At 52.7% G+C, this 19,875-nt stretch overlaps 2 protein-coding genes across 29 annotated transcripts in view; one reads left to right on the forward strand and one right to left on the reverse strand.

Annotated features, from left to right (window-relative positions):
- PHLDB1 (pleckstrin homology like domain family B member 1) overlaps positions 1 to 18,665 on the forward strand; it is a 53,627-nt gene extending 34,962 nt beyond the window's left edge. For 8 of the 26 annotated variants that reach the window (XM_050758366.1, XM_050758365.1, XM_050758359.1 and 5 more), the window contains 13 exons: positions 623 to 793; positions 1,262 to 1,402; positions 2,796 to 2,936; positions 3,081 to 3,183; positions 3,658 to 3,702; positions 4,367 to 4,661; positions 4,746 to 4,836; positions 7,003 to 7,149; positions 9,115 to 9,231; positions 9,483 to 9,585; positions 16,230 to 16,315; positions 16,485 to 16,517; positions 17,324 to 18,665. In XM_050758366.1, the coding sequence (XP_050614323.1) occupies positions 623 to 793; positions 1,262 to 1,402; positions 2,796 to 2,936; positions 3,081 to 3,183; positions 3,658 to 3,702; positions 4,367 to 4,661; positions 4,746 to 4,836; positions 7,003 to 7,149; positions 9,115 to 9,231; positions 9,483 to 9,585; positions 16,230 to 16,315; positions 16,485 to 16,517; positions 17,324 to 17,464 (1,614 nt within the window). In that variant the 3' untranslated portion in view covers positions 17,465 to 18,665. Of the gene's footprint in view, positions 1 to 133; positions 239 to 622; positions 794 to 1,261; positions 1,403 to 2,795; positions 2,937 to 3,080; positions 3,184 to 3,657; positions 3,703 to 4,366; positions 4,662 to 4,745; positions 4,837 to 7,002; positions 7,150 to 9,114; positions 9,232 to 9,482; positions 9,586 to 16,229; positions 16,316 to 16,484; positions 16,518 to 17,323 lie in introns of all 26 variants that reach the window. The other 18 variants (XM_050758370.1, XM_050758371.1, XM_050758376.1 and 15 more) reach the window with 11 other exon arrangements.
- TREH (trehalase) overlaps positions 5,118 to 19,875 on the reverse strand; it is a 35,194-nt gene continuing 20,436 nt past the window's right edge. The window contains exons 13-15 of one of the 3 annotated variants that reach the window (XM_050758407.1): positions 19,626 to 19,738; positions 19,334 to 19,387; positions 5,270 to 5,389 (exon numbers count right to left, since the gene is read on the reverse strand). In XM_050758407.1, coding sequence (XP_050614364.1) covers positions 5,354 to 5,389; positions 19,334 to 19,387; positions 19,626 to 19,738 — 203 coding nt within the window. In that variant the 3' untranslated portion in view covers positions 5,270 to 5,353. Of the gene's footprint in view, positions 5,390 to 18,882; positions 19,093 to 19,333; positions 19,388 to 19,625; positions 19,739 to 19,875 lie in introns of those variants that run through there. The other 2 variants (XM_050758405.1, XM_050758406.1) reach the window with 2 other exon arrangements.

Consider the following 19,875-nt stretch of genomic DNA (forward strand, 5'->3'; position numbering starts at 1 on the left):
CTGCCTTGGAGTTTGTATTGACCTGGAGTGATGGCCCTGTGGCCTGGCATGGAGTTTGGGGTGTTGGGCACCTTGTTGAACCCTGTTAACCCCTTTCTTTGCCCACCTCTACCCCTTCCACTGGGCACCCCAGGAATATGTGACCCTGGCAGAAGTTTTCCAGCTGTGTTCCCGCTTGGACCCCTATGCTTCTGCCACCCCCCCCAGTGTGCTCGCCCAGTCCCTGCCTGACAGTGAGGTACCAGCCACTGAGGGTGCCCACCAATGCCCAAGGACCTCTTTATGGATGGCCTAGATTCCCCCTTGGGCCTGGGTAGAGCTGGGGGGACAGAAGGATCTGTGTTCGACAGAGAGGGAGAAGGGCAGCCTGTATAAGGGGAGGTTGGGAGTGGTTTCTTTTCTTCCCTGGGGCCTTGGGAGCTTTCTTCAGCTCCTATGGCCTGGGAAGGGGCAGGCCTTCTGCTCTAGGATGAGGGCATCGAGTTGAGAGGACTGGTTTTCCTAGGCTGCAGGCTCTGTACTTCCTGTCCTTTCCCTCTCTTCCCCTGTGGGTAGGGCCATCTTATGTATTCTAGCTCCATTAACCTCTTATATTCCCTCCTGCATCTGGCCTTGCCCCAAGTACGTGATGCTTGAGCAGCTAAAGGTGATGCGGGACACCTCGCCCATGCCCCCAGCCCCTGTGCCAGGCCTTTCTCCCTGGGCCTCCGCCTCCCGGGACCTGGTTCCCACCACCTGCCTTCCTCCCATGCTGCCCTCCTCCTCGTTTGCTTCCATCACGCCTTCACCCAAGGTTGGTGGTCTGTGAGTTCTTGCTACCCCCACCCACGACTGGTGTGCTCCGTGTGTGTTTTGCTCCTGCTCACCTGGCCTCCTGGCTCTTGGCCAGCCCAAGGGGAGTGCCCAGTGCCTGCAGGCTCTGTCTGGTGGCTGGTTTCATGGCTGGTGTAGCACATGTCTGTGGTCTGGAAGTTGTACCCTGACTGTTTCTCTTTGCCCTTAGTACATTCAGGGCAACTGTTGTCTCACTGTTTTTCTCTTCTTTTTCTTGATGCTCTCCTTTCTCCCTTCCTTCCTCCCCTTCTTCCTTCACCTTCCTGTCCATTTCCCTGATATGGCCTTCCTTTAACCTTTCCCCTCCTTCTTCCTCTTCTTTCTTCTTTCTCCCTTCTCCTGCCTTTTCCTTTCCCTTTATTTCCTGGCCTTTCCTCTCCATCCTTCCCCTCCTGTCCCCTTTTCCCCTCCCCATTCCCACCTCCAGATGGAGAAGCTGCTGCTCCCTGCTGTAGACTTAGAGCAGTGGTACCAGGAGCTGATGGCCGGGCTGGGGACTGGCCCCACTGCAGCCTCCCCTCACTCTTCTCCCCCGCCTCTGCCCGCCAAAGCTTCCCGTCAGCTGCAGGTAACCCCTCCTTCACTGCCCATCCTCCCCAGCCTTTGCACCTGTCCACTCTGATTCCTCCTGCCAATCCATCAGCCACACAGTACCACCTTGAGTGGAGGTGTCAGCCCAGTCAGGGCAATGAGGGCACCTCTGGGCCCTGAGAAGGTCACTCCTTGGGCAGCTATCCTAGCATTTGGGCAACCAGAGGGCCAGCCTCCATAGCCTAAAACTGTCTGATTGAGTGTCTGGTGGAAGGGGATTCTGGAGCTGTGGTCAGGTTGGGATCTGTTCAGTGCCCTGTGCTGAGCTAGGCTGTGGGTCTGGCCTATGCTTGGCAGCTCCCAACACCCAGAGCTTCTCACCCAGTCTGGTGGCCTGACAGGCTCTTGGGCCTGTGGCAACTGGAATTAGTGTGTCCTGGGAGAACTGCTGTTCTCCTGGTTTCTCTGCTTGTTCTCCTGGTTTCTCCAGCAGTGACACTTGGAAGCAGAAAACAAGGGGCAAAGACTCTGAAGTGAGAGCCCAAGCCTCCTCAGAGTTGCCATGGAGGGCGTGGGCCTACCTGAACCTGCAGCAAGCAACTGACCATGGGGTGGGAAAGGGAGCTGGGCTAGTCTTCTCCTTAGGTTTCCTCCACTGACCTGCTGCAGTGCCTGACATTGACCATTTAAGATCATCCGTTGAGTGAAGGCACTGTATCTGTAAGACTGTGACCTCAGCTAAAATTTCATGTTTCCTTGGGGAAGAGTTTGATCATATAAGACTTCTACTGTGTACCCAGCTGGTTAGAGACTTTAACATGTTTTGATTCTCTTAATCATCACCATAGGCCTTTGAGGTAGATGAAGTTAACTCATTTTATAGGTGAAACACTGGAGCATGGAGAAGATAAGTAATCTTTCCAAGGCCACACAGCTAAGAAGTAGCAGAGCTTATGCCAAGTCAGGGTTTGTGACGCTAAGGGCCATATTTACCACATGCTAGTGCTGTAGGGGAGCTTGGCCATTATTTAGTCTAGTCCTACCCCCTTCTTTTGCAGAGAAGGAAGCCAAGGCCCAGAGTAGGGAGGTGTGTGACTGAGCTAGGACCAGAGGGAACCCAGTTTCTAGTTGGTCTCCTGCACAACCCTGCCTGACTGACATTAAATCCTTGCATGGGTCTGTTTACAGGTCTTTTCTTAGACCCAGGGTTGGGCTAGGGATTGGCCCAGGGAGGAACAGCATGGAAAGGAGAATTGGCAGCTGCCAATAGCATCTGGCCATTGGGCTGGCTCAGGAGGCTTGTTGTCAGAACCAGAAGGCCTGAGGCCTAGTGCCAGAGTGATACGTCAGATCACAGCCAGACTAGGTGACATGGGGGAGGTGGCCAATGGGGGAGCCAGAAGTCACTGGGCACTATCTTTTCTTTCCAGGTTTACCGCTCCAAGATGGATGGCGAGGCCACTAGCCCCCTTCCCCGGACCCGCAGCGGCCCCCTCCCCTCCTCCTCTGGCTCTTCCTCCTCCTCCTCCCAGCTCAGCTTGGCTACCCTGGGGCGTAGCCCCTCCCCAAAGGTCTGAGGACAGTGGGTGGGGCTGCACATGTGGCAAGGGATGGAGACTGCCATGCTGGGGAGAGGCCAAGACCACCCATAAAAGCCTTGGGAATGGGGGTGAGGGCCTTCTGAGCCCAGGTCCAAACTCTCCATTCCTCTGCAGAGCACTCTACTCACCCAGAATGGCACGGGCAGCCTTCCTCGAAACCTGGCAGCCACGCTGCAGGACATCGAGACCAAGCGCCAACTAGCTCTGCAACAGAAGGGTGAGTGACTGCCCCGCCAGCCCACCTGCTCTTCTGAGGGGACCCTGGATAGTTGCCATGCTTCCTCTATGTTCATACCTTTCACAGGATGTTTTTCCTTTCATTGGGATCTAGGCCAGAGCAGAAAGGATTTAGAGGAGTGGGTACCTAAAGAAGAGCTTCCTGGATATTTATCTAAAGCCTTCAGGGCTGAAGACTAAGGGCCTAGGGGACTGTGACATCTTTCCTAGAGAGCCTAGCCAATAAGGGAACTGCTTGTTGACCTGAGTCGGGTTAGACATTGCCCTCTCTGGAGGCAGGGGATGGATTTGATTACTTCTAGAAATGGTTGCCTGAGACATTGGCTCTGGGGACCCAGGAGTCCTTGTTGCTTGTGTGCAATTTGGTTGTTTTGAAAGCCCATGTCTGTGCCTCTCTCTCCTCTTACCACTCTGTGTCTCTGCCGTACCCTCTGCCCGGGGTCCCCCACGCCAGTCGAGTCGCTTCCCGCCGAGCCCCTCCCAACCGACGACCCAGCAGGTAGAACGTTGGTCACAGAGGGCATTGCTTTGGCCAGGCAGCCCCTGCCCTGGCATCAGCATGATGTGTCCTGCCCAGGTCCCCACTGCCTGCAGGCAGGGTCCCAGGCTGAGCTGGGTTGGGGTGTCTGCTGGCCTCACCCCTCCAGCTGACCTCTCTTCTGCCCTCAGCTGTGCTCTACCGTGTCTCCCCTGCCTTCTTTCCCGTGTTTGTTGTTTTTGCTTCTGCATCGCAGGGGGGTCTGCATTGGCATTCTGGGTGCTCATGGGGTTTCCGCCATCTCTTCTTTCTCCCTTCTCCAGCAGGCAGGGTGGGTGCATGCATCCTGCCTAGACCTACTTAGGCCTTGGTTGTGAGCTGGAGCCAGCTGGCTGTCATGCTGCCTGGGCACTATTTGGGTAGGTTTGGTGTCCTATGTGGACTCAGGATGCGAAAGAGCACTGAAGCCAGACTCTGCATCTGTGGCCGGTTGTGCAGGCGACTGAAGCATTGGCAGAGCAGCCAGGCCTGGAGCTGCAGGGGCCTTAGGGAAGCTGCGGGGAGAGGGGGCTGCTCTGTGTTAACCTCTCCCTGCTTGCCCCTCCTTCTGTGTGTGGTGCTGCCACTGGCCTGCTCCTTAGCTGGGTGGGGAGCCCACTGTGACTCCCATCTGTCTCTCCTGCAGGACAACAGGTGATTGAAGAGCAACGGCGGCGACTGGCTGAGCTGAAGCAGAAAGCGGCAGCTGAGGCACAGTGCCAGTGGGATGCCCTGCACGGGGCAGCCCCCTTCCCAGCGGGCCCCTCGGGCTTCCCCACTCTCATGCACCACTCTATCCTACACCACCTGCCTGTGGGGCGGGAGCGTGGGGAGGAGGGTGAGCACGCCTACGATACGCTGAGTCTGGAGAGCTCTGACAGCATGGAGACCAGCATCTCCACTGGGGGCAACTCGGCCTGCTCCCCTGACAACATGTCCAGGTACCCCCCATGCCTGGGCCCACAGCCTCCTTCAGCCACCGCCTCAGCTCCTTGATGCACCTCCTCTTCCCCTTCTCTCCCCAGTGCGAGTGGTCTGGACATGGGGAAGATCGAGGAGATGGAGAAGATGCTGAAAGAGGCTCACGCAGAGAAGAACCGGCTCATGGAGTCGAGGGTGAGTCTGACCTGGATCAGGGAGGCAGAAGGTGATGGGGCACAGAGCTGCCTGCTGCCTGTCAAGGGCCTGTGCTCCACCTCAAGCCCTTCCACCCATATTAGCCTTGCCACGTTCCCTTGGGGTAGAAAATGTTTTAAAAGGTTGTATTCCTCAAACAGGTTTAGGGAACCTTGGTGAGATTACAACTTCATGGCTCTTAGGAACAGAGAAGGCAGCACAGTAACCATTCTCCCACCAATAATTTCTTGTATGGAAACTTCCAGTTTTTGCATGTTTACTTCTGTAGACTTTTTGGCAACTACAGGAATTTTGATTCCTGTCTACCTGCATGGCAGGCCATTCCTCTTGGGACTGGTTAGGAAAGGCAGGAACTGTGGGTGAAGTATAGACCAGAGGAGGAGGCAGATGTCCAAGTCAGAGTAGAGGTGTTGGCTGGGAGCCTTGGGAGCAGAGAGGGCTGACAGCTCCTTCACATGGGCATGGAGCTGGGATTCAGCAAAGAGGGACCTGTGGTTTATCCTGGGCATAGGCAGGCTGATGAAATGTGTGCCTAGGAAGGAGAATAAATAAAGGATCTGCAGAAGCTGTTCTGTGTCCACCATTCGAGGCACTGTGCATGTTTGAGATGAGAGTGGGACACAGAGAGTAAGGTCAGCAGTTTGAGGGATTTAATAAAAAACAGATACGGACAGTTTGAATGGAGGACCAGCCAGAAAAGAATGCCTCCTATCTTATTTATGTCTAAGTATGGCAAATGTGTAAGCATCTCCTGGCAAATGTGGGGAAAGGAGATTCTGCTGAGTTTTGAGCTGGGAAGAAATAGTAAATGGGAGTTAATGGTATAGGAGGTCTTTATTAGTAATTAAGACATATAAAGCATCACTGACATGCTCTGTATTTAATTATTTGTTTTAATGACTTCTAAAATCCTTTTATAGTGGCTTTTATAAGTTCAGTTCTGACCTTAGTCTGTAGTCACTTTGTGCCCATAAAGTTTGAAGTTCGATAGCAGATGTTTCTAATTTGGAGTTTCAAAAGGCCTTCAGTTAGTGATTGGGAAAGGACTATATATTAGCTGTCAAAAAAAGTTATCTAGATAACCCATGTTCCGAGAATTCAGATACAATTGTCAGAGCCCCATTTATTTTTCGAGTGCTTTCCTACTGGAATCAGTAATGAGCATTTATATACATGATCTAATTTCATTTTCACTATAATTCCAGGAATGGGTATTCTTTTTTCTTTTTTTTTGTTTTTTTTTTTTTGAGACAGAGTCTCGCTCAGTGCCCAGGCTGGAGTGCAGTGGCGCGATCTCGGCTCACTGCAAGCTCCGCCTCCCGGATTCACGCCATTCTCCTGCCTCAGCCTCCCAAGTAGCTGGGACTACAGGCGCCCGCCGCCACGCCCGGCTAATTTTTTGCATTTTTAGTAGAGACGGGGTTTCACCGTGTTAGCCAGAATGGTCTCAATCTCCTAACCTCGTGATCCTCCCACCTCGGCCTCCCAAAGTGCTGGGATTACAGGCGTGAGCCACCGCGCCCGGCTGAATGAGTAGTCTTAACTTCATTTCACAAATGAGGCAATTGAGGCTTAAAAAGTTTAAATGTCTGGGTGCGGTGGCTCACACCTGTAATTCCAGCATTTTGGGAGGCCAAGGCAGGCGGATCACCTGAGGTCAGGAGTTCGAGACTAGCCTGGCCAACCTGGTGAAACTCTGTCTACTAAAAATACAAAAAAGTTAGCCAGGCGTGGTGGCAGGTGCCTGTAATCCCAGCTACTTGGGAGGCTGAGGCAGGAGAATCACTTGAACCTGGGAGGCGGAGGTTGCAGTGAGCCGAGATCATGCCATTGCACTCCAGCCTGGGCAACAGAGTGAGACTCAGTCTCCAACAACAAAAAAAACAAACAAAGTTTAAATGATTTTATCAGGATCACAGAGCCCATAGTGGTAGCAGGGCCAGGGTTTGAAGTCAGGACAGTCATGCTTAAAGCATTTCTCTTTAACCAGCCAGGGCTCTTGGAGAGGGTGGGCTTTGAAGATGATGCCTCCTCATGCCAGACTACCCTGAGGTGGATGCCTCCTGCAGCCCTGCCCAGGTGTGACGAGGGCCAGTGGGGGAAAGAGGATGGCCATAGGTGCTGACCCCTTGGCTTTGGGGGCAGGAGCGGGAGATGGAGCTGCGGCGGCAGGCCCTGGAGGAGGAGCGGCGGAGGCGTGAGCAGGTAGAACGGAGGCTACAGAGTGAGAGTGCCCGGAGGCAGCAGCTGGTGGAGAAGGAGGTCAAGATGCGGGAGAAACAATTTTCCCAGGTGAATGGGCGGTGGAGCACAGTGGTGGTTGGCTTGACGGTGAGGGCTGTAGAGAAGTGGGGAGACCCCAGGGTTTCTGTGTTGGGCTGTAAGACCTGTTCTACTCCAGAAAAGATTGCTGTTGGCTTAACACAAGCAGAATTCTACCTGGGACTCATTGACCCCTAAACATAGACCTACCAGGACTGTTCAAATGTGTGTGTGTGTGCTGGGGTAGTGGGTTGTAAGGATGTGACAGGCCACCTTGCAGACATCCAGGATCAGAGAAGAGGGTCTGGATAGGTGTCCCAGAGATGGGAGCTGGTAGTCAAGAATCAGAGTGGCTCCCCTTGGCCTCTCCAGGGCTTCAGATCTGCTTCATGAGCCTGCATTGCACCTTCCCTTCTGCTTCCCCTGCTGCCCTTCCTGCATGTGGAACTTCAGGGTGTGCTGCCCCACACCCTACAGGACCTTTCATCTCCAGTCCCCATCATCAGTGGATGACCTCACTCTGACTTTTGTTTTACGTCTCCAAGACAGAACTGTACTAGTTTCTCTTCGGGACAGAAATCTCTCCTTGCCCAAAAGCCAGCCCTACCCTTTCTCCTTAAACAGGAGACTTGAGCAGAACAATTGAAAGCAGAAGGAGAAATTGGTTTGGGCTGGGAAATCTGCCCATGTCTCTGGTCCCAAATCCTGACTCCTACAACCCCCCATGAGAATCTGTAGGACTTAGATAGGCTGTCCCTTCTGATTAGGTCTCTGTAGGCTTCCCCAGGTTGGGAGTCCTGTGGAATCTTTCCCAAGCAGTGATCACAGCTCCCTCATTTCCTACAATGCAACAAAATAAATTCTAAGGGATAGGTCAACTGGATTGGGTTTGGGAAATAATGAGAAGGGGCTGGGCACAGTGGCTCACACCTGTAATCCCAGCACTTTGGGAGGCCAAGGTACACAGATCACTTGAGGCCAGGAGTTCAGAGACCAGCCTGGCCAACATGGCGAAACCCCATCACTACAAAAAATACAAAAATTAGCTGGACATGGTATCACACACCTGTAATCCCAGCTTACTCTGATGGCTGAGGCATGAGAATTGCTTGAATCCAGGAGATGAAGGTTGCAGTGAGCTGAGATCGTGCCACTGCACTCCAGCCTGGATGACGGAGTGAAATTCTGTCTCAGGAAAAAAAAACAAACAACAACAAAAAAAATGAAGCTCTGTGAATTTTACCCCTGTGGTTGGAATATTTGTAAAATGCCTGGTTTCCCTTTCCTGCTTCAGTCAGTGACTGCTCTGGGAGTCTGTCTTCTAGCCCGTCCTGGGGCTCAGGCATTGCAGCAGTGGCCACTGGTGTCTGGTGTGGGAGATGGGTAGAATCAGCTATCTATGGGGTTGTGTGTTTTGTTTTTTCTTTAAATAATGTGTGATGTTTCCTGGCCATTTTAATGTTCTTCTAGGAAAGGAAGAGTAGAAAAATATTCCAGCTGACTGAAAATTCTAGTTAGTATCAGAGGTAGAGTAAACCTTAGTAATTACCTAGTTCAAAGCCCGTGTTTTACATGGAAGGAAACTGAGGCCCAGAGAAGGGATGTGACCCAAACAAGGTCCCATGGGAAGTCAGAGACTAGATTTCTTATTGGGCTTTTCTTCCCAGAGCATGTTCTTATCTGGCCTCTTGCTTTATTCTGTTTGGCTCAGGAGGGAAAGGAGGGACAGGGCAAGACAAAGATGCTGTGTCTTGGTCATAGGTGGGAAAACTGAGGCACAGAGTGACTTCGCAGTTTGCCTGGCCCTAGATAGAGTCAACGTAGGCATGGTAGGTCCCCACTTTTGCCATAAGCCCTATGGAGCCAGAGTGACCACCATGGGCTGGGGATGGGTGATGTCAGGCTGTTGGGGTTTAGAAGTGAAGCCAAGGGGCCTGGACAGGGAAATAATGAGGGAAGAGAGGAGACTCTCCTGACCCTCCCTCTTGCTCCCAGGCACGACCCCTGACCCGCTACCTGCCAATCCGGAAGGAGGACTTTGACCTGAAGACACATATTGAGTCATCAGGCCATGGTGTTGATACCTGCCTGCACGTGGTGCTCAGCAGCAAGGTACAAGGCGTGTGTGGCCCTGGGGTTCTGGGGAGAGGGAGGACCCCATGGTGAGAGGCACCTCCTGGGTCGTTGGAATAGTGGCGTCAGTCTCTACCCTTATCTAACCAGATCTCTGTCCCAGGACCTGGTGTGCTGGCCTGAAGAGATGTTGGGGACAGTCCCCCATGAATACAGGCACAGGCGATGGCACACACTTAAGGCTTAAGGGCTGCACATTTGGGTCCTTCCTTACTCCTGCTTCCCACCAGGTCTGCCGTGGCTACTTAGTCAAGATGGGCGGCAAGATTAAATCATGGAAGAAGCGCTGGTTTGTCTTCGACCGGCTCAAGCGCACCCTTTCCTATTATGTGGGTGAGTTCCAACAAGGCCGTCCCGGGGGCCAGCCAGGACCCCTGGGCTCTGTTACCCAGGATGGCTGGCCTTCTAGAAGGAGACCAAGCTTCCAAGTAGGGGACCAGAGGCTTGGACTGGGCCTTGCCCTCCTTCCCTGAAATGTACACAATGTACCTGGTTCACCTCCATTTAGTGTTCATTCATTCATTCCTTCATTCAGCAATGTTACTAAGCATCTAATAAGTTCCAGGCACTGTTCTAGGCTCTGGTGATAAGTAAGATGGCCACAGCTCTCTCATGGAGCTTATAGTCAGGGAAGCAGACAAGAATTATAACAATGCACAATGGGTATGCTGATAGGAGACATCCAGGCTCTGCAGGAGCATGGGGTCTTATGGTCGGAGTTGGGCTGGGAACTCCCCCTTGGACAGATTCCATCAAAGACTCCAAGACAAGCAGTTGAACAGTGCCAAGGAGCGCTCAAGATAGCCCAGGAACAGGCCGACTAGACCCTCTTGCTCCGTCAGCTCTCTCCGTTCGAGCCTCTAGCCTAGTTTCCCATCCCTGGAACTCCCTTTGTACTTTTCCCACTTGGAGCGTGGGATGCTGTGTTATACCCTAGTCATGAGAAGGTAAGGTATGCCGCAGTAACAAGAAGTCATAAAATCCCAGTGGCTGTACAGGTGCAGTGGCTCACACCTGTGATCCCAGCATTTTGGGAGACCAAGGCGGGCAAAGAGCTTGAAGCTAGGAGATTGAGACCAGCCTGGGCAACATGGTGAAACCTTGTCTCTACTAAAAGTACAAAAATTAGCTGGGCATGGTGGCATGTGCCTGTAGTCCCAGCTACTCAGGAGGCTGAGCACGAGAATTGCTTGAACCCAAGAGACAGAGGTTGCAGTGAGCCGAGATTGCACCACTGCACTCCAGCCTGGACAACAGAGTGAGACTCTGTCTCAAAAAAATTAATTAAAAGGCCGGGCATGGTGGCTTATGCCTGTAATCCCAGCACTTTTGAGAGGCCGAAGTGGGCAGATCACATGCTCAAGAGATCGAGACCATCCTGGCCAACATGGTGAAACCCCGTCTCTACTAAAAATACAAAAATTAGCTGAGCATGGTGGCACATGCCTGTAGTCCCAGCTACTCAGGAGGCTGAGGCAGGAGAATCACTTAAACCCGGGAGGTAGAGGTTGCAGTGAGCTGAGATCATGCCACTGCACTTTAGCCTGGCGATAGAGCAAGACGCCATCTCAAAAAAAAAAAAAAAAAAAGAAATATTAAAAAGGAAAATCCTAGTGGCTTACAAGTACTAGGTTTCCTTATGCCCGATACATGTGGACTGCACATCGTGAGTTGGTGGGGGCTCTGCCCTGCATCAGTGTTGTCTTTACTTCAGCATGCCTTTTGGGAACATTTCTGGCCACAGTGGCAGAGGGAAAGAGAGGCTTAAGTGAGCCTGGCCTTGGTATTAAATGTCTCAGCTGGGAAGTGACACACATCATTTTTGTCCACAATTCATAGGTGGGGCTGTCTGCCAGTCACACAGCCTCACCCAGCCACAGAGCTGGGAAGAGCAATCCTGCTAGGAGCTCAGAAGAGGGGAAAGGGCTGCAGAGTTTGGTGCCAGAGATGCTCAGGTCTGGAGTGCCCATTTCCCCCCTAACCTGGTCCCTGATCACCTGCTGGCTCCTCTAAGAAGCCTTCCCTGACCAGCCTGGGTCCTGGGTGTTTTGAGGAGGCAGGAGAGACAGAAGCACAGGTGTCCCATGTTTCTCTCTGCGCCAGGAAGGTAGAGGGACTAGGGACTTTGGAGAGGAAGAAACAGGCCTGGGGAAAAGAGTTCCATTTGAGGCATGTTGAGATTGAGGTGCCTCTGGGACATCTAGGTTTAGGAGGATGGTCAGGATTAGAGGTGGAGTAATAGTTGAATCAGGTGGAATAATAGTAATAACAGATAACCTTTATCAAGCACTTGAATGAGCCAGGTGCTATGCTAAGCACTCTGAATGCATCATCTCATTAATCTTTGAAATAATCCTATAGGGAAACACTATTTTTATGCCATTTTACAGATGAGGAAAATGATGCTCAGAGAGGTTAAGTAAATTGCCCAAGGTCCCACAGCTCCTAAGAGACACAGATAAGTCTGAACCTGGGCAGTCAGACTTCAGAGCAGAGAAGAGGGGAGGGAGAGGGCCGAACCCTGGGGCAGGCCTACCTGTGTGGGGAAGGAGAAAGAGGAGAGACCAGCAGAGGGAGAAGGGGCAGGAGACAGGAAGCCAGCACTAACCACATGCCAGGTGCTGGGCTGGTGCTTGGCATATGTGGCCTTAGTTAGCGTCTGTGAAACAAAAGGAGACCAAGTTCAGATGGCAGGAATAGAAATGGGAGCAGAAACAGGGAAGGAAGCCAGCCAAAGGAGCAGACATTCACAAGCAGGAGGTGTCACCAGCGATGATGGATGCTGCAGAAAGGCCAAGAAAGATGTGGCCCAAAGGCTGTTAGACTCAGGGATGGGAGCTTGTCAAGAGAAGGCTTTCTGCTGTGCATGGGGCCAGGAGCCAGATTGCACAAGATTGAGGATAGGTGGGTGGTAAGGAAGCGGAGGCAGGAGTGTGTTACTATTTCCTGTGAAGGAAGGGATGAAAGAGAACAGGGGCTGGAGGGCTGAGCAGGCCCAGAGCCAGGCAGGGCTGGTCCTTTTCCAAGGAGGAAATGTCAGAAATGGGCCTGGATAAGGGCCCTGGGTGCCGTGCCTGTTCCGCTTGGACCCTCTTCCTGCCAACTCGATAGAAACCCCCTCATTGCATGGAGTCCAGATTACATATTATCTCTAGGAAGCCTTTCCTGACCCCACCTTACTAGGAGTGATTCCCATCCTCCTCTGAACCCCTGCATTATCCAGCATCTGTTTTTCCATGTGACATCAATCCAGGAGTGTAATGATACAATAACAGTGTCATGTTATGTGCCACACACTGTGCTGAATACCTTAAATGTGTTCTTTCATTTAATACTCATGAAAACCTGTGATGCGTAGGTGGTCTCATGGAGTTCCTAGCCATGCCTTTACTAGCTATTTACATAGCTGAGTGTCTGTATTTTCCTCCCTGTGAGATTGTAGTTTCCTAAGAGAAGGGTCTCTGACTTCTCTCTGAATCCCGGTGTCTAGGATTCATTCATTCAGCATTGAGTACCTACTGTGTGCCAGGCACATAGTTGTTTGTGTTGGGGGAGGTAGACCATGAATGGATAAAGGAGGATTCCGATGCAGCATCAGTTCTATACAGAGGGGCATCTGTGCTGTGGGAACACAGGAGAGCACAACTGTGCACTGTCATGGTGACATTTTGCGATGGGTCTTGAAGATTGTTTAGGAGTTTGCCAAGGAAATGGGCTGGAGGAGACAGTTCCAGCATACAAAGTGTATTACTAAGGGAACAGTGAGAAGCTCAGATAGGACTTGGGACTCATGCAGGGGAAGGTTGTGATACAAGGCTGGAGGGACATGTTGGCACCAGTCTGTAAGTTGCCTTTACCAAGCCACGGAGGTTGGGGAGAGGAGGAGCACTCGGGGAGGAGCTTACTTCCAGCCGGCACCATTGAGTTTAGTGATTGGCGTGACCTCTCCTGTAGGACTCAGGCTCACTGTTTTTTTTTTTTTTTTTTGAGACGGAGTCTCGCTCTGTGGCCCAGGCTGGAGTGCAGTGGCCGGATCTCAGCTCACTGCAAGCTCCGCCTCCCGGGTTCACGCCATTCTCCTGCCTCAGCCTCCCGAGTAGCTGGGACTACAGGCGCCGCCACCACGCCCGGCTAGTTTTTTCTATTTTTTAGTAGAGACGGGGTTTCACCGTGTTAGCCAGGATGGTCTCGATTTCCTGACCTCGTGATCCGCCCGTCTCGGCCTCCCAAAGTGCTGGGATTACAGGCTTGAGCCACCGCGCCCGGCCTAGGCTCACTGTTAAGGATATCAGCTGTAGCATCTGAGCAGTGCCACAGACAAGGTGGCCCAGGCCCTGTGCTTTCCCTTGACAGGAATCCTGCCCCTTCTCACTGAATGGTCACCTCTGCTCAGGTAGTTGGCCCCTTTCCTGCCACCTCTGAATTCCAGAGGCTATATGCTATATGTATATGCTAAATGCTCTGTACACATCAAGGGAGTGTGCTTCCTTTCTTTTTATTTTATTTTATTTATTTATTTATTTATTTATTTATTATTTTATTATTTTGAGACGGAGTTTTGTTCTTGTTGCCCAGGCTGTAGTGCAGTGGCGCGATCTCGGCTCACCACAACCTCCGCCTCCCAGGTTCAAGTGATTCTCCTGCCTCAGCCTTCCGAGTAGCTGGGATTACAGGCATGCGCCACCATGCCTGGCTAATTTTGTATTTTTAGTAGAGATGGGGTTTCTCCATGTTGGTCAGGCTTGTCTCAAACTCCCGACCTCAGGTGATCCACCTGCCTCGGCCTCCCAAAGTGCTGGGATTACAGGCCTGAGCCACCGCGCCCGGCTACTTCCTTTCTTTTTTTAAAAAAAATAGGTAGCCGGGCGCGGTGGCTCACGCCTGTAATCCCAGCACTTTGGGAGGCGGGTGGATCACGAGGTCAGGAGTTCAAGACCAGCCTGGCCAAGATGGTGAAACCCCGTCTCTACTAAAAATACAAAAAAATTAGCCAGGCATGGTGGCGGGCGCCTGTAATCCCAGGTACTCAGGAGGCTGAGTCAGAGAACTGCTTGAACCTGGAAGGCGGAGGTTACGGTGAGCCGAGATCATGCCACTGCACTCCAGTCTGGGCAACAGAGTGAAACTCCGTCTCAAAAAAAAAAAAAAAAAAAAAAGGCCGGGTGCGGTGGCTCAAGCCTGTAATCCCAGCATTTGGGAGGCCGAGACGGGCGGATCACGAGCTCAGGAGATCGAGACCATCCTGGCCTACACAGTGAAACCCCGTCTCTACTAAAAAATACAAAAAACTAGCCGGGCGAGGAGGCGGGCGCCTGTAGTCCCAGCTACTCGGGAGGCTGAGGCAGGAGAATGGCGTCAACTCGGGAGGCGGAGCTTGCAGTGAGCTGAGATCCGGCCACTGCGCTCCAGCCTGGGTGACAGAGCGAGACTCCGTCTCAAAAAAAAAAAAAAAAAAAAGGTAAAAGTATTCATATAGTTCAAAAATAAAAAATATATAAAAAGGTTTAAATTGAGAATTATGCCCTACCCAGTACAGGTAACTACTTTCATTAATCTCTTGTGTATCCTTGTAGAGGTTCTTTTTTTTTTTTTTTTTTTTTTTTTTTGAGACAGAGTCTTGCTCTGTGCCCTAGGCTGGAGTGCAGTGGTGCGATCTCGGCTCACTGCAAGCTCCGCCCCCCCGGGTTGATGCCATTCTCCTGCCTCAGCCTCCTGAGTAGCTGGGACTACAGGCGCCCGCCACCTCGCCCAGCTAATTGTCTTGTATTTTTAGTAGAGACTGGGTTTCACCGTGTTAGCCAGTGTCTCGATCTCCTGACCTCGTGATCCGCCCACCTCGGCCTCCCAAAGTGCTGGGATTATAGGCTTGAGCCACCGCACCCGGCCCCTTGTAGAGTTTCTGTAGGAGAATATAAACAAATACTTTTTCTTGCACAAAAGGTGGCATACAGTACATTCCTTTTTCACCTCCTAATGTGTCTTAGAGATCATTCTATATCAAATTTATCTATATCTAGATATTATATCTGGGTATATACTATAGGCTTATTTCTGAGTCTGTATCTGTATCAGATATTTCTTTCTTTCTTTCTTTCTTTTTTTTTTTGAGACAGAGTTTTGCTCTTTTTGCCCAGGCTGGAGTGCAGTGGTGTGATCTCGGTTCACTGCAACCTACGCCTCCCGGGTTCAAGTGATTCTCCTGCCTCAGCCTCCCGAATAGCTGGGATTATAGGCATGCACCACCACACTTGGCTTATTTTTGCATTTTGAGTAGAGACGGGGGTTTCACCATGTTGGCCAGGCTGGTCTCGAACTCCTGACCTCAGGTGATCCACCCTCCTCAGCCTTCCAAAATGCTAGGATTACAGGCGTTAGCCACCATACCTGGCCTATATCATTTTACTTAACAGCTATATTTAGTCTTCCGTGATGTGGCACACACTAACTTATTAACCAGTCTCCACTTGATTGATATTTTGCTTGTTTCCAATCTTCTGTGACTATAGGCAATACTATACTTAATAATCTTGTATATGTTACTTTGTATATGTGAAAGAGAAATTCTCCTAAATGTAAGCATTGGATCAAAAGATAAATGCCTTTCTAATTTTGATAGACATGGCCAAATCGTTCATAAGGGTTTTACCAATTTATACTCCCACCTGTCGTTAGACTACCTCCTTCACCATAGACTTGCCAAAAGCGTGCTGTATATTTATTGTATGTTTTCATCATTGGGTTAGGCGAGAAGTGGTCTCTCAGTGAAGCTCTGATTTGTATTTCTCTGTGATTATGAATGAGGCTGAGCATTATCCATATCTTTAGGATTCTGTATTGGGTTCTGTTTGGGGGTCTTGGGAGACTGGGATCTTCACCCCATTTCCCAGATTTGGAAGCTCAGGCCGTGGAACTCCACATAAATGGAGCTAGACCTGAAGTGTGACTGGCTCCATAGCCCACCCTTACTTGCTTTGCAGACAAGCATGAGACGAAGCTGAAGGGAGTCATCTATTTCCAGGCCATTGAGGAAGTGTACTACGACCACCTGCGCAGTGCAGCCAAGGTCAGGGGTGGAGGGCACCAGAGGGGGGCCAGAGGGACAGCCATGGGGAAGGGGTGGCCTGGTGGGGCTCTGGGAGCAAAGGCCTCCAGCCTGCTCTCTACAGAGGCTCCAACCCAGTCCTTGTTCTCTTTGTCAACTTTCTCTTCCTTTCTCCCTCTCCCCTTCCCAGAAGAGGTTTTTCCGCTTCACTATGGTGACTGAGGTACCCCTCCCCACTTAGCTGTAACCAGCACATTAACACCTCCTGTACCTCACTCATCCCTGACCCTTGACTCTCCCCTTCATCCCCCCTCACTTCCCCCAGGCCCAAGAGAGGAGCAGAAAGCAGGTTGCAAAGAGCAAGAAGCTCCTCTGGGCTTGGGTGCCTCCCTCTCCTTGCTGCCTCCCTCCTCTCCTGGAAATGACAGCAGGATACCTCCCCATGGGGGGCTGATACAGAAGGGATGGCTGGAAGGGGTGGAGGGGACCCTCAGAGACTAGATTTGATAGGGAGAAATTGATACACAGGAGATATCTGAGGCTGGGGCCTGCTTCCCTAATGCAAGTCAGCCTCCCTGCCACCAACCCTCTGATGCCCACCCCAGTCCTGGTCTCTGCTCCTCTGGGGTCCCGGGGCCTAGTACCCTACTTATAGCTTTTTCTGTCTGCCCGTGTTTTGCTGAGAGGAAACTCTGGTCCTCACTGGAATAGCCCTTTGTGTCTGATCCTCTTGATACTCACTTTTGAACTTGGGGTGTCAAGGACCAGAGCCCCCCTTGTCAGGGTATAGCTCTGTCAGGGTCCAGGGAGTTTAGAGAGCCCAGGACTGCTGTGGTGTGAGAAGGGAACATTTCAGCCTGGGGCTCACATGGACTGGTGGGGACTAGGCTCTGGGCCTATTTAGGACTCAGTCCTAAGCTCCAGGGCTTTCTGGGGGCTGGGAGGGGAAAGGGCAGATAGGGAGGCAGGTGAGACTATTCCTGGGCATGGGTGAGCCCCATCTTAGACCTTCCTCTCTTCCCTTGGCAGAGCCCAAACCCAGCCCTCACATTCTGCGTGAAGACCCATGACCGGCTGTACTACATGGTGGCCCCATCTGCAGAGGCCATGCGCATCTGGATGGATGTCATCGTCACAGGGGCTGAGGGCTACACTCAGTTCATGAACTAACTGCTGTGGGCCTCCTGGCAGAGCACAACTGAGGCTTTTGTGTAAGAAGACTTTAATATTCTGTAAAGAGCTTGGTCCTGTGAGTTTCTGGGCTCTGGCCTCCTGAAGAACCAGCCAGAAGAAGAAAAGTGGAGGTGGCTTTGCTGCCTCCTGGGAGCCCAGAACTTGCAGTAACCCTTTAGGGTCCTGCCCCGGGCCCAGCCAGGGCTGAGGAGCTGTTACAGAGAGGGCCTCAGCTCCGACCTGACACCTGCTCTCCCCAGCCTGTTTTCTCTTTTCTAAAAGACAAATTATGGTACCATAAGCTGCCAAAGATCCCCTCCTGCCTCAGACCCCTTTGCCAGGGGCTTTGGGGGCTGAGCAGAACCACATCCAGAGTGGGGTAATAGCTCAGGCAGCCCACTTCCCACTTCTCAAACCCCACTCTGCCCCATTGTTCTCCTTTCCCATATCCTTTGTATCACCTTGCTCAAGGGCCAGAGATCTCAAGTGTCATCCTTGAGGTCCCAGCTCCATCCCCTAGTTGCAGACCCATCACCATGGTTACCATAGCGACTGCTTCATTGCCATGGTTACATACTAATTGCTGCAGCTCTGTGGCCCAGCCCACTGCTTCAGCTATGGGCCATCTGAGGGTACGTGCCATCATCTCTCCAGCCCAGGCCCCTGGGCATCTCATGCTGGGGGAAAGGGACTGAACACCTGTTCCCTGCCCCATGCCTGTGTCTTCAGCCCTTATGCACAGCCTACCAGCCCCCCAGTCCAGCCCTCTCCCTTCCACTGGTGCCTTGCTTAGAGCCAGAAGGGATGAAGCCGGGGGATCTAGGGAACAGAGGAGGAGCAATGCGGTTGGGAGGGGAAGCTAGAAAGGTTATAGTTGAGTTCTGTACAGGGTCGAGTTTCCGACAGGGAAAGAGGATTCCTCCGATGCTCCTAGAGGGAAAGCCTGAGCAGGAGATGATGCAGCAGAGGGGAAGGGCCCTGTGGTGCCACTGCCCTTCCTTCAGCCTCCGAAGGGCGATGGAAATGGAGAGTGGAGGACCAGGCCTCCAGCTGTCCGGCCTCGCCCTTCACGCCTTAACACAAAGCCCACCTCCCCTTCTCTCCTTCCCAGCATTAAGCCCTTGGTTGCGTGGGCCCAGGCTGGGGGTTTTCAGTATTTGTAAGCATTTCAGCAGAACAATAAAGCCTTTGGACTACGGAAGTGAGTGGAAGGCTGGAGGTGTGGGACTTGGCGCTGGGGCACTTGGGGTAGGAGGGATAGGTCTTCCCCCTAGAGCAGGATTTCCACCCTGTTCAAGGTTCCAGGAGGGAGCTAGGCCCTAACCCATGACCTCCAGGTCATGAACCTGCCCCTCACTTCACTCTGAGGACAGGCTGGGAGGTAGGAGGGCATGAAGAGGCAGGGGAAGATGGGAACTGGTGCAGAGATTTAATGGGACAGGAGCTGGGGCCAGGTGAAGAGGGGAGGGCTGTCACCGTGACAGGAGGCTGAACAGGAGGCTGGGCAGAAGGGTGGCCGCCAGGCAGTGGGGCTCCAGGAAAGCCAGCTGGGACCCTGAGGTCAGCCGGTCACCATAGCGGTCCAGCAGCATCAGGACCACGCCATTCGTCCAGCCAAAGCCCTCCTGGGAGAGGCAGGGCAGTGGGGCCCGGTTTCTGGGGAAGCCCCAGACCCTTGGTGGGGGCTGTGGGCTCTCTCCCCAGGGGCACTGGCCCTGCCTAACCCCAGCAGTACAGGAAGCACCAGTCAGCTCGTCCCCTGGGCCGACATGCAGGTGAGCACACAGGCCTGGGGTGGGGGTCGTGGGCAGCAGAGCCCAGGAGTTCCCTGTAGGGCATTGGCCAGCCCACCCCTGGCCTGCTCACCTGAACTTCATACTCTCCTCCCCCACCAGGCTGTCCACCGTTGCTGATGTCATACTGGGGACAAGCGGGTGGGGTGTAGGTCAGGCACTGCCCCCAGCTCCAGGAACAACAAACAACCGGAGCCCTTGGGGAGAAGCTGCTCTGCCTGCCCAGCAGCCCCTGCAGTGCCCAGGAGCGGCCACTGGGTGCCGCCACCATCCCAGCTGTGCTGGCCCTGGGCCCTGCTGCCAAGCCTGACCCACCTCAACACTGGGACGCCCTGGGGGTGGCGGGAGGGCTCAGGCCAGCTCACCTTCTCATACATGGCTGACTTTTGCGAGTAGACATCAAAGTTGGTTCGGATCCAATTCTGAGCCAGCTGGAAAGCCACTTCCTGGGCCCGAGGTAAAGGTGCCTTGGCCAGGCCTAGACCCCATCGGAGGCAGGACTCAACCTCCAGGTTTCCCATCCCAGACAGAGCAGAGCCTGCACCCTACTCTCCCCAAGGAGGGAAAGAGGCCTGGGTCCTAAGACTTCCTTTCTGAGACCACGGGCCAAACTGC

Source organism: Macaca thibetana, chromosome 14 (assembly GCF_024542745.1).
Source record: "Macaca thibetana thibetana isolate TM-01 chromosome 14, ASM2454274v1, whole genome shotgun sequence".
NCBI classification, from domain to species: domain Eukaryota; kingdom Metazoa; phylum Chordata; class Mammalia; order Primates; family Cercopithecidae; genus Macaca; species Macaca thibetana.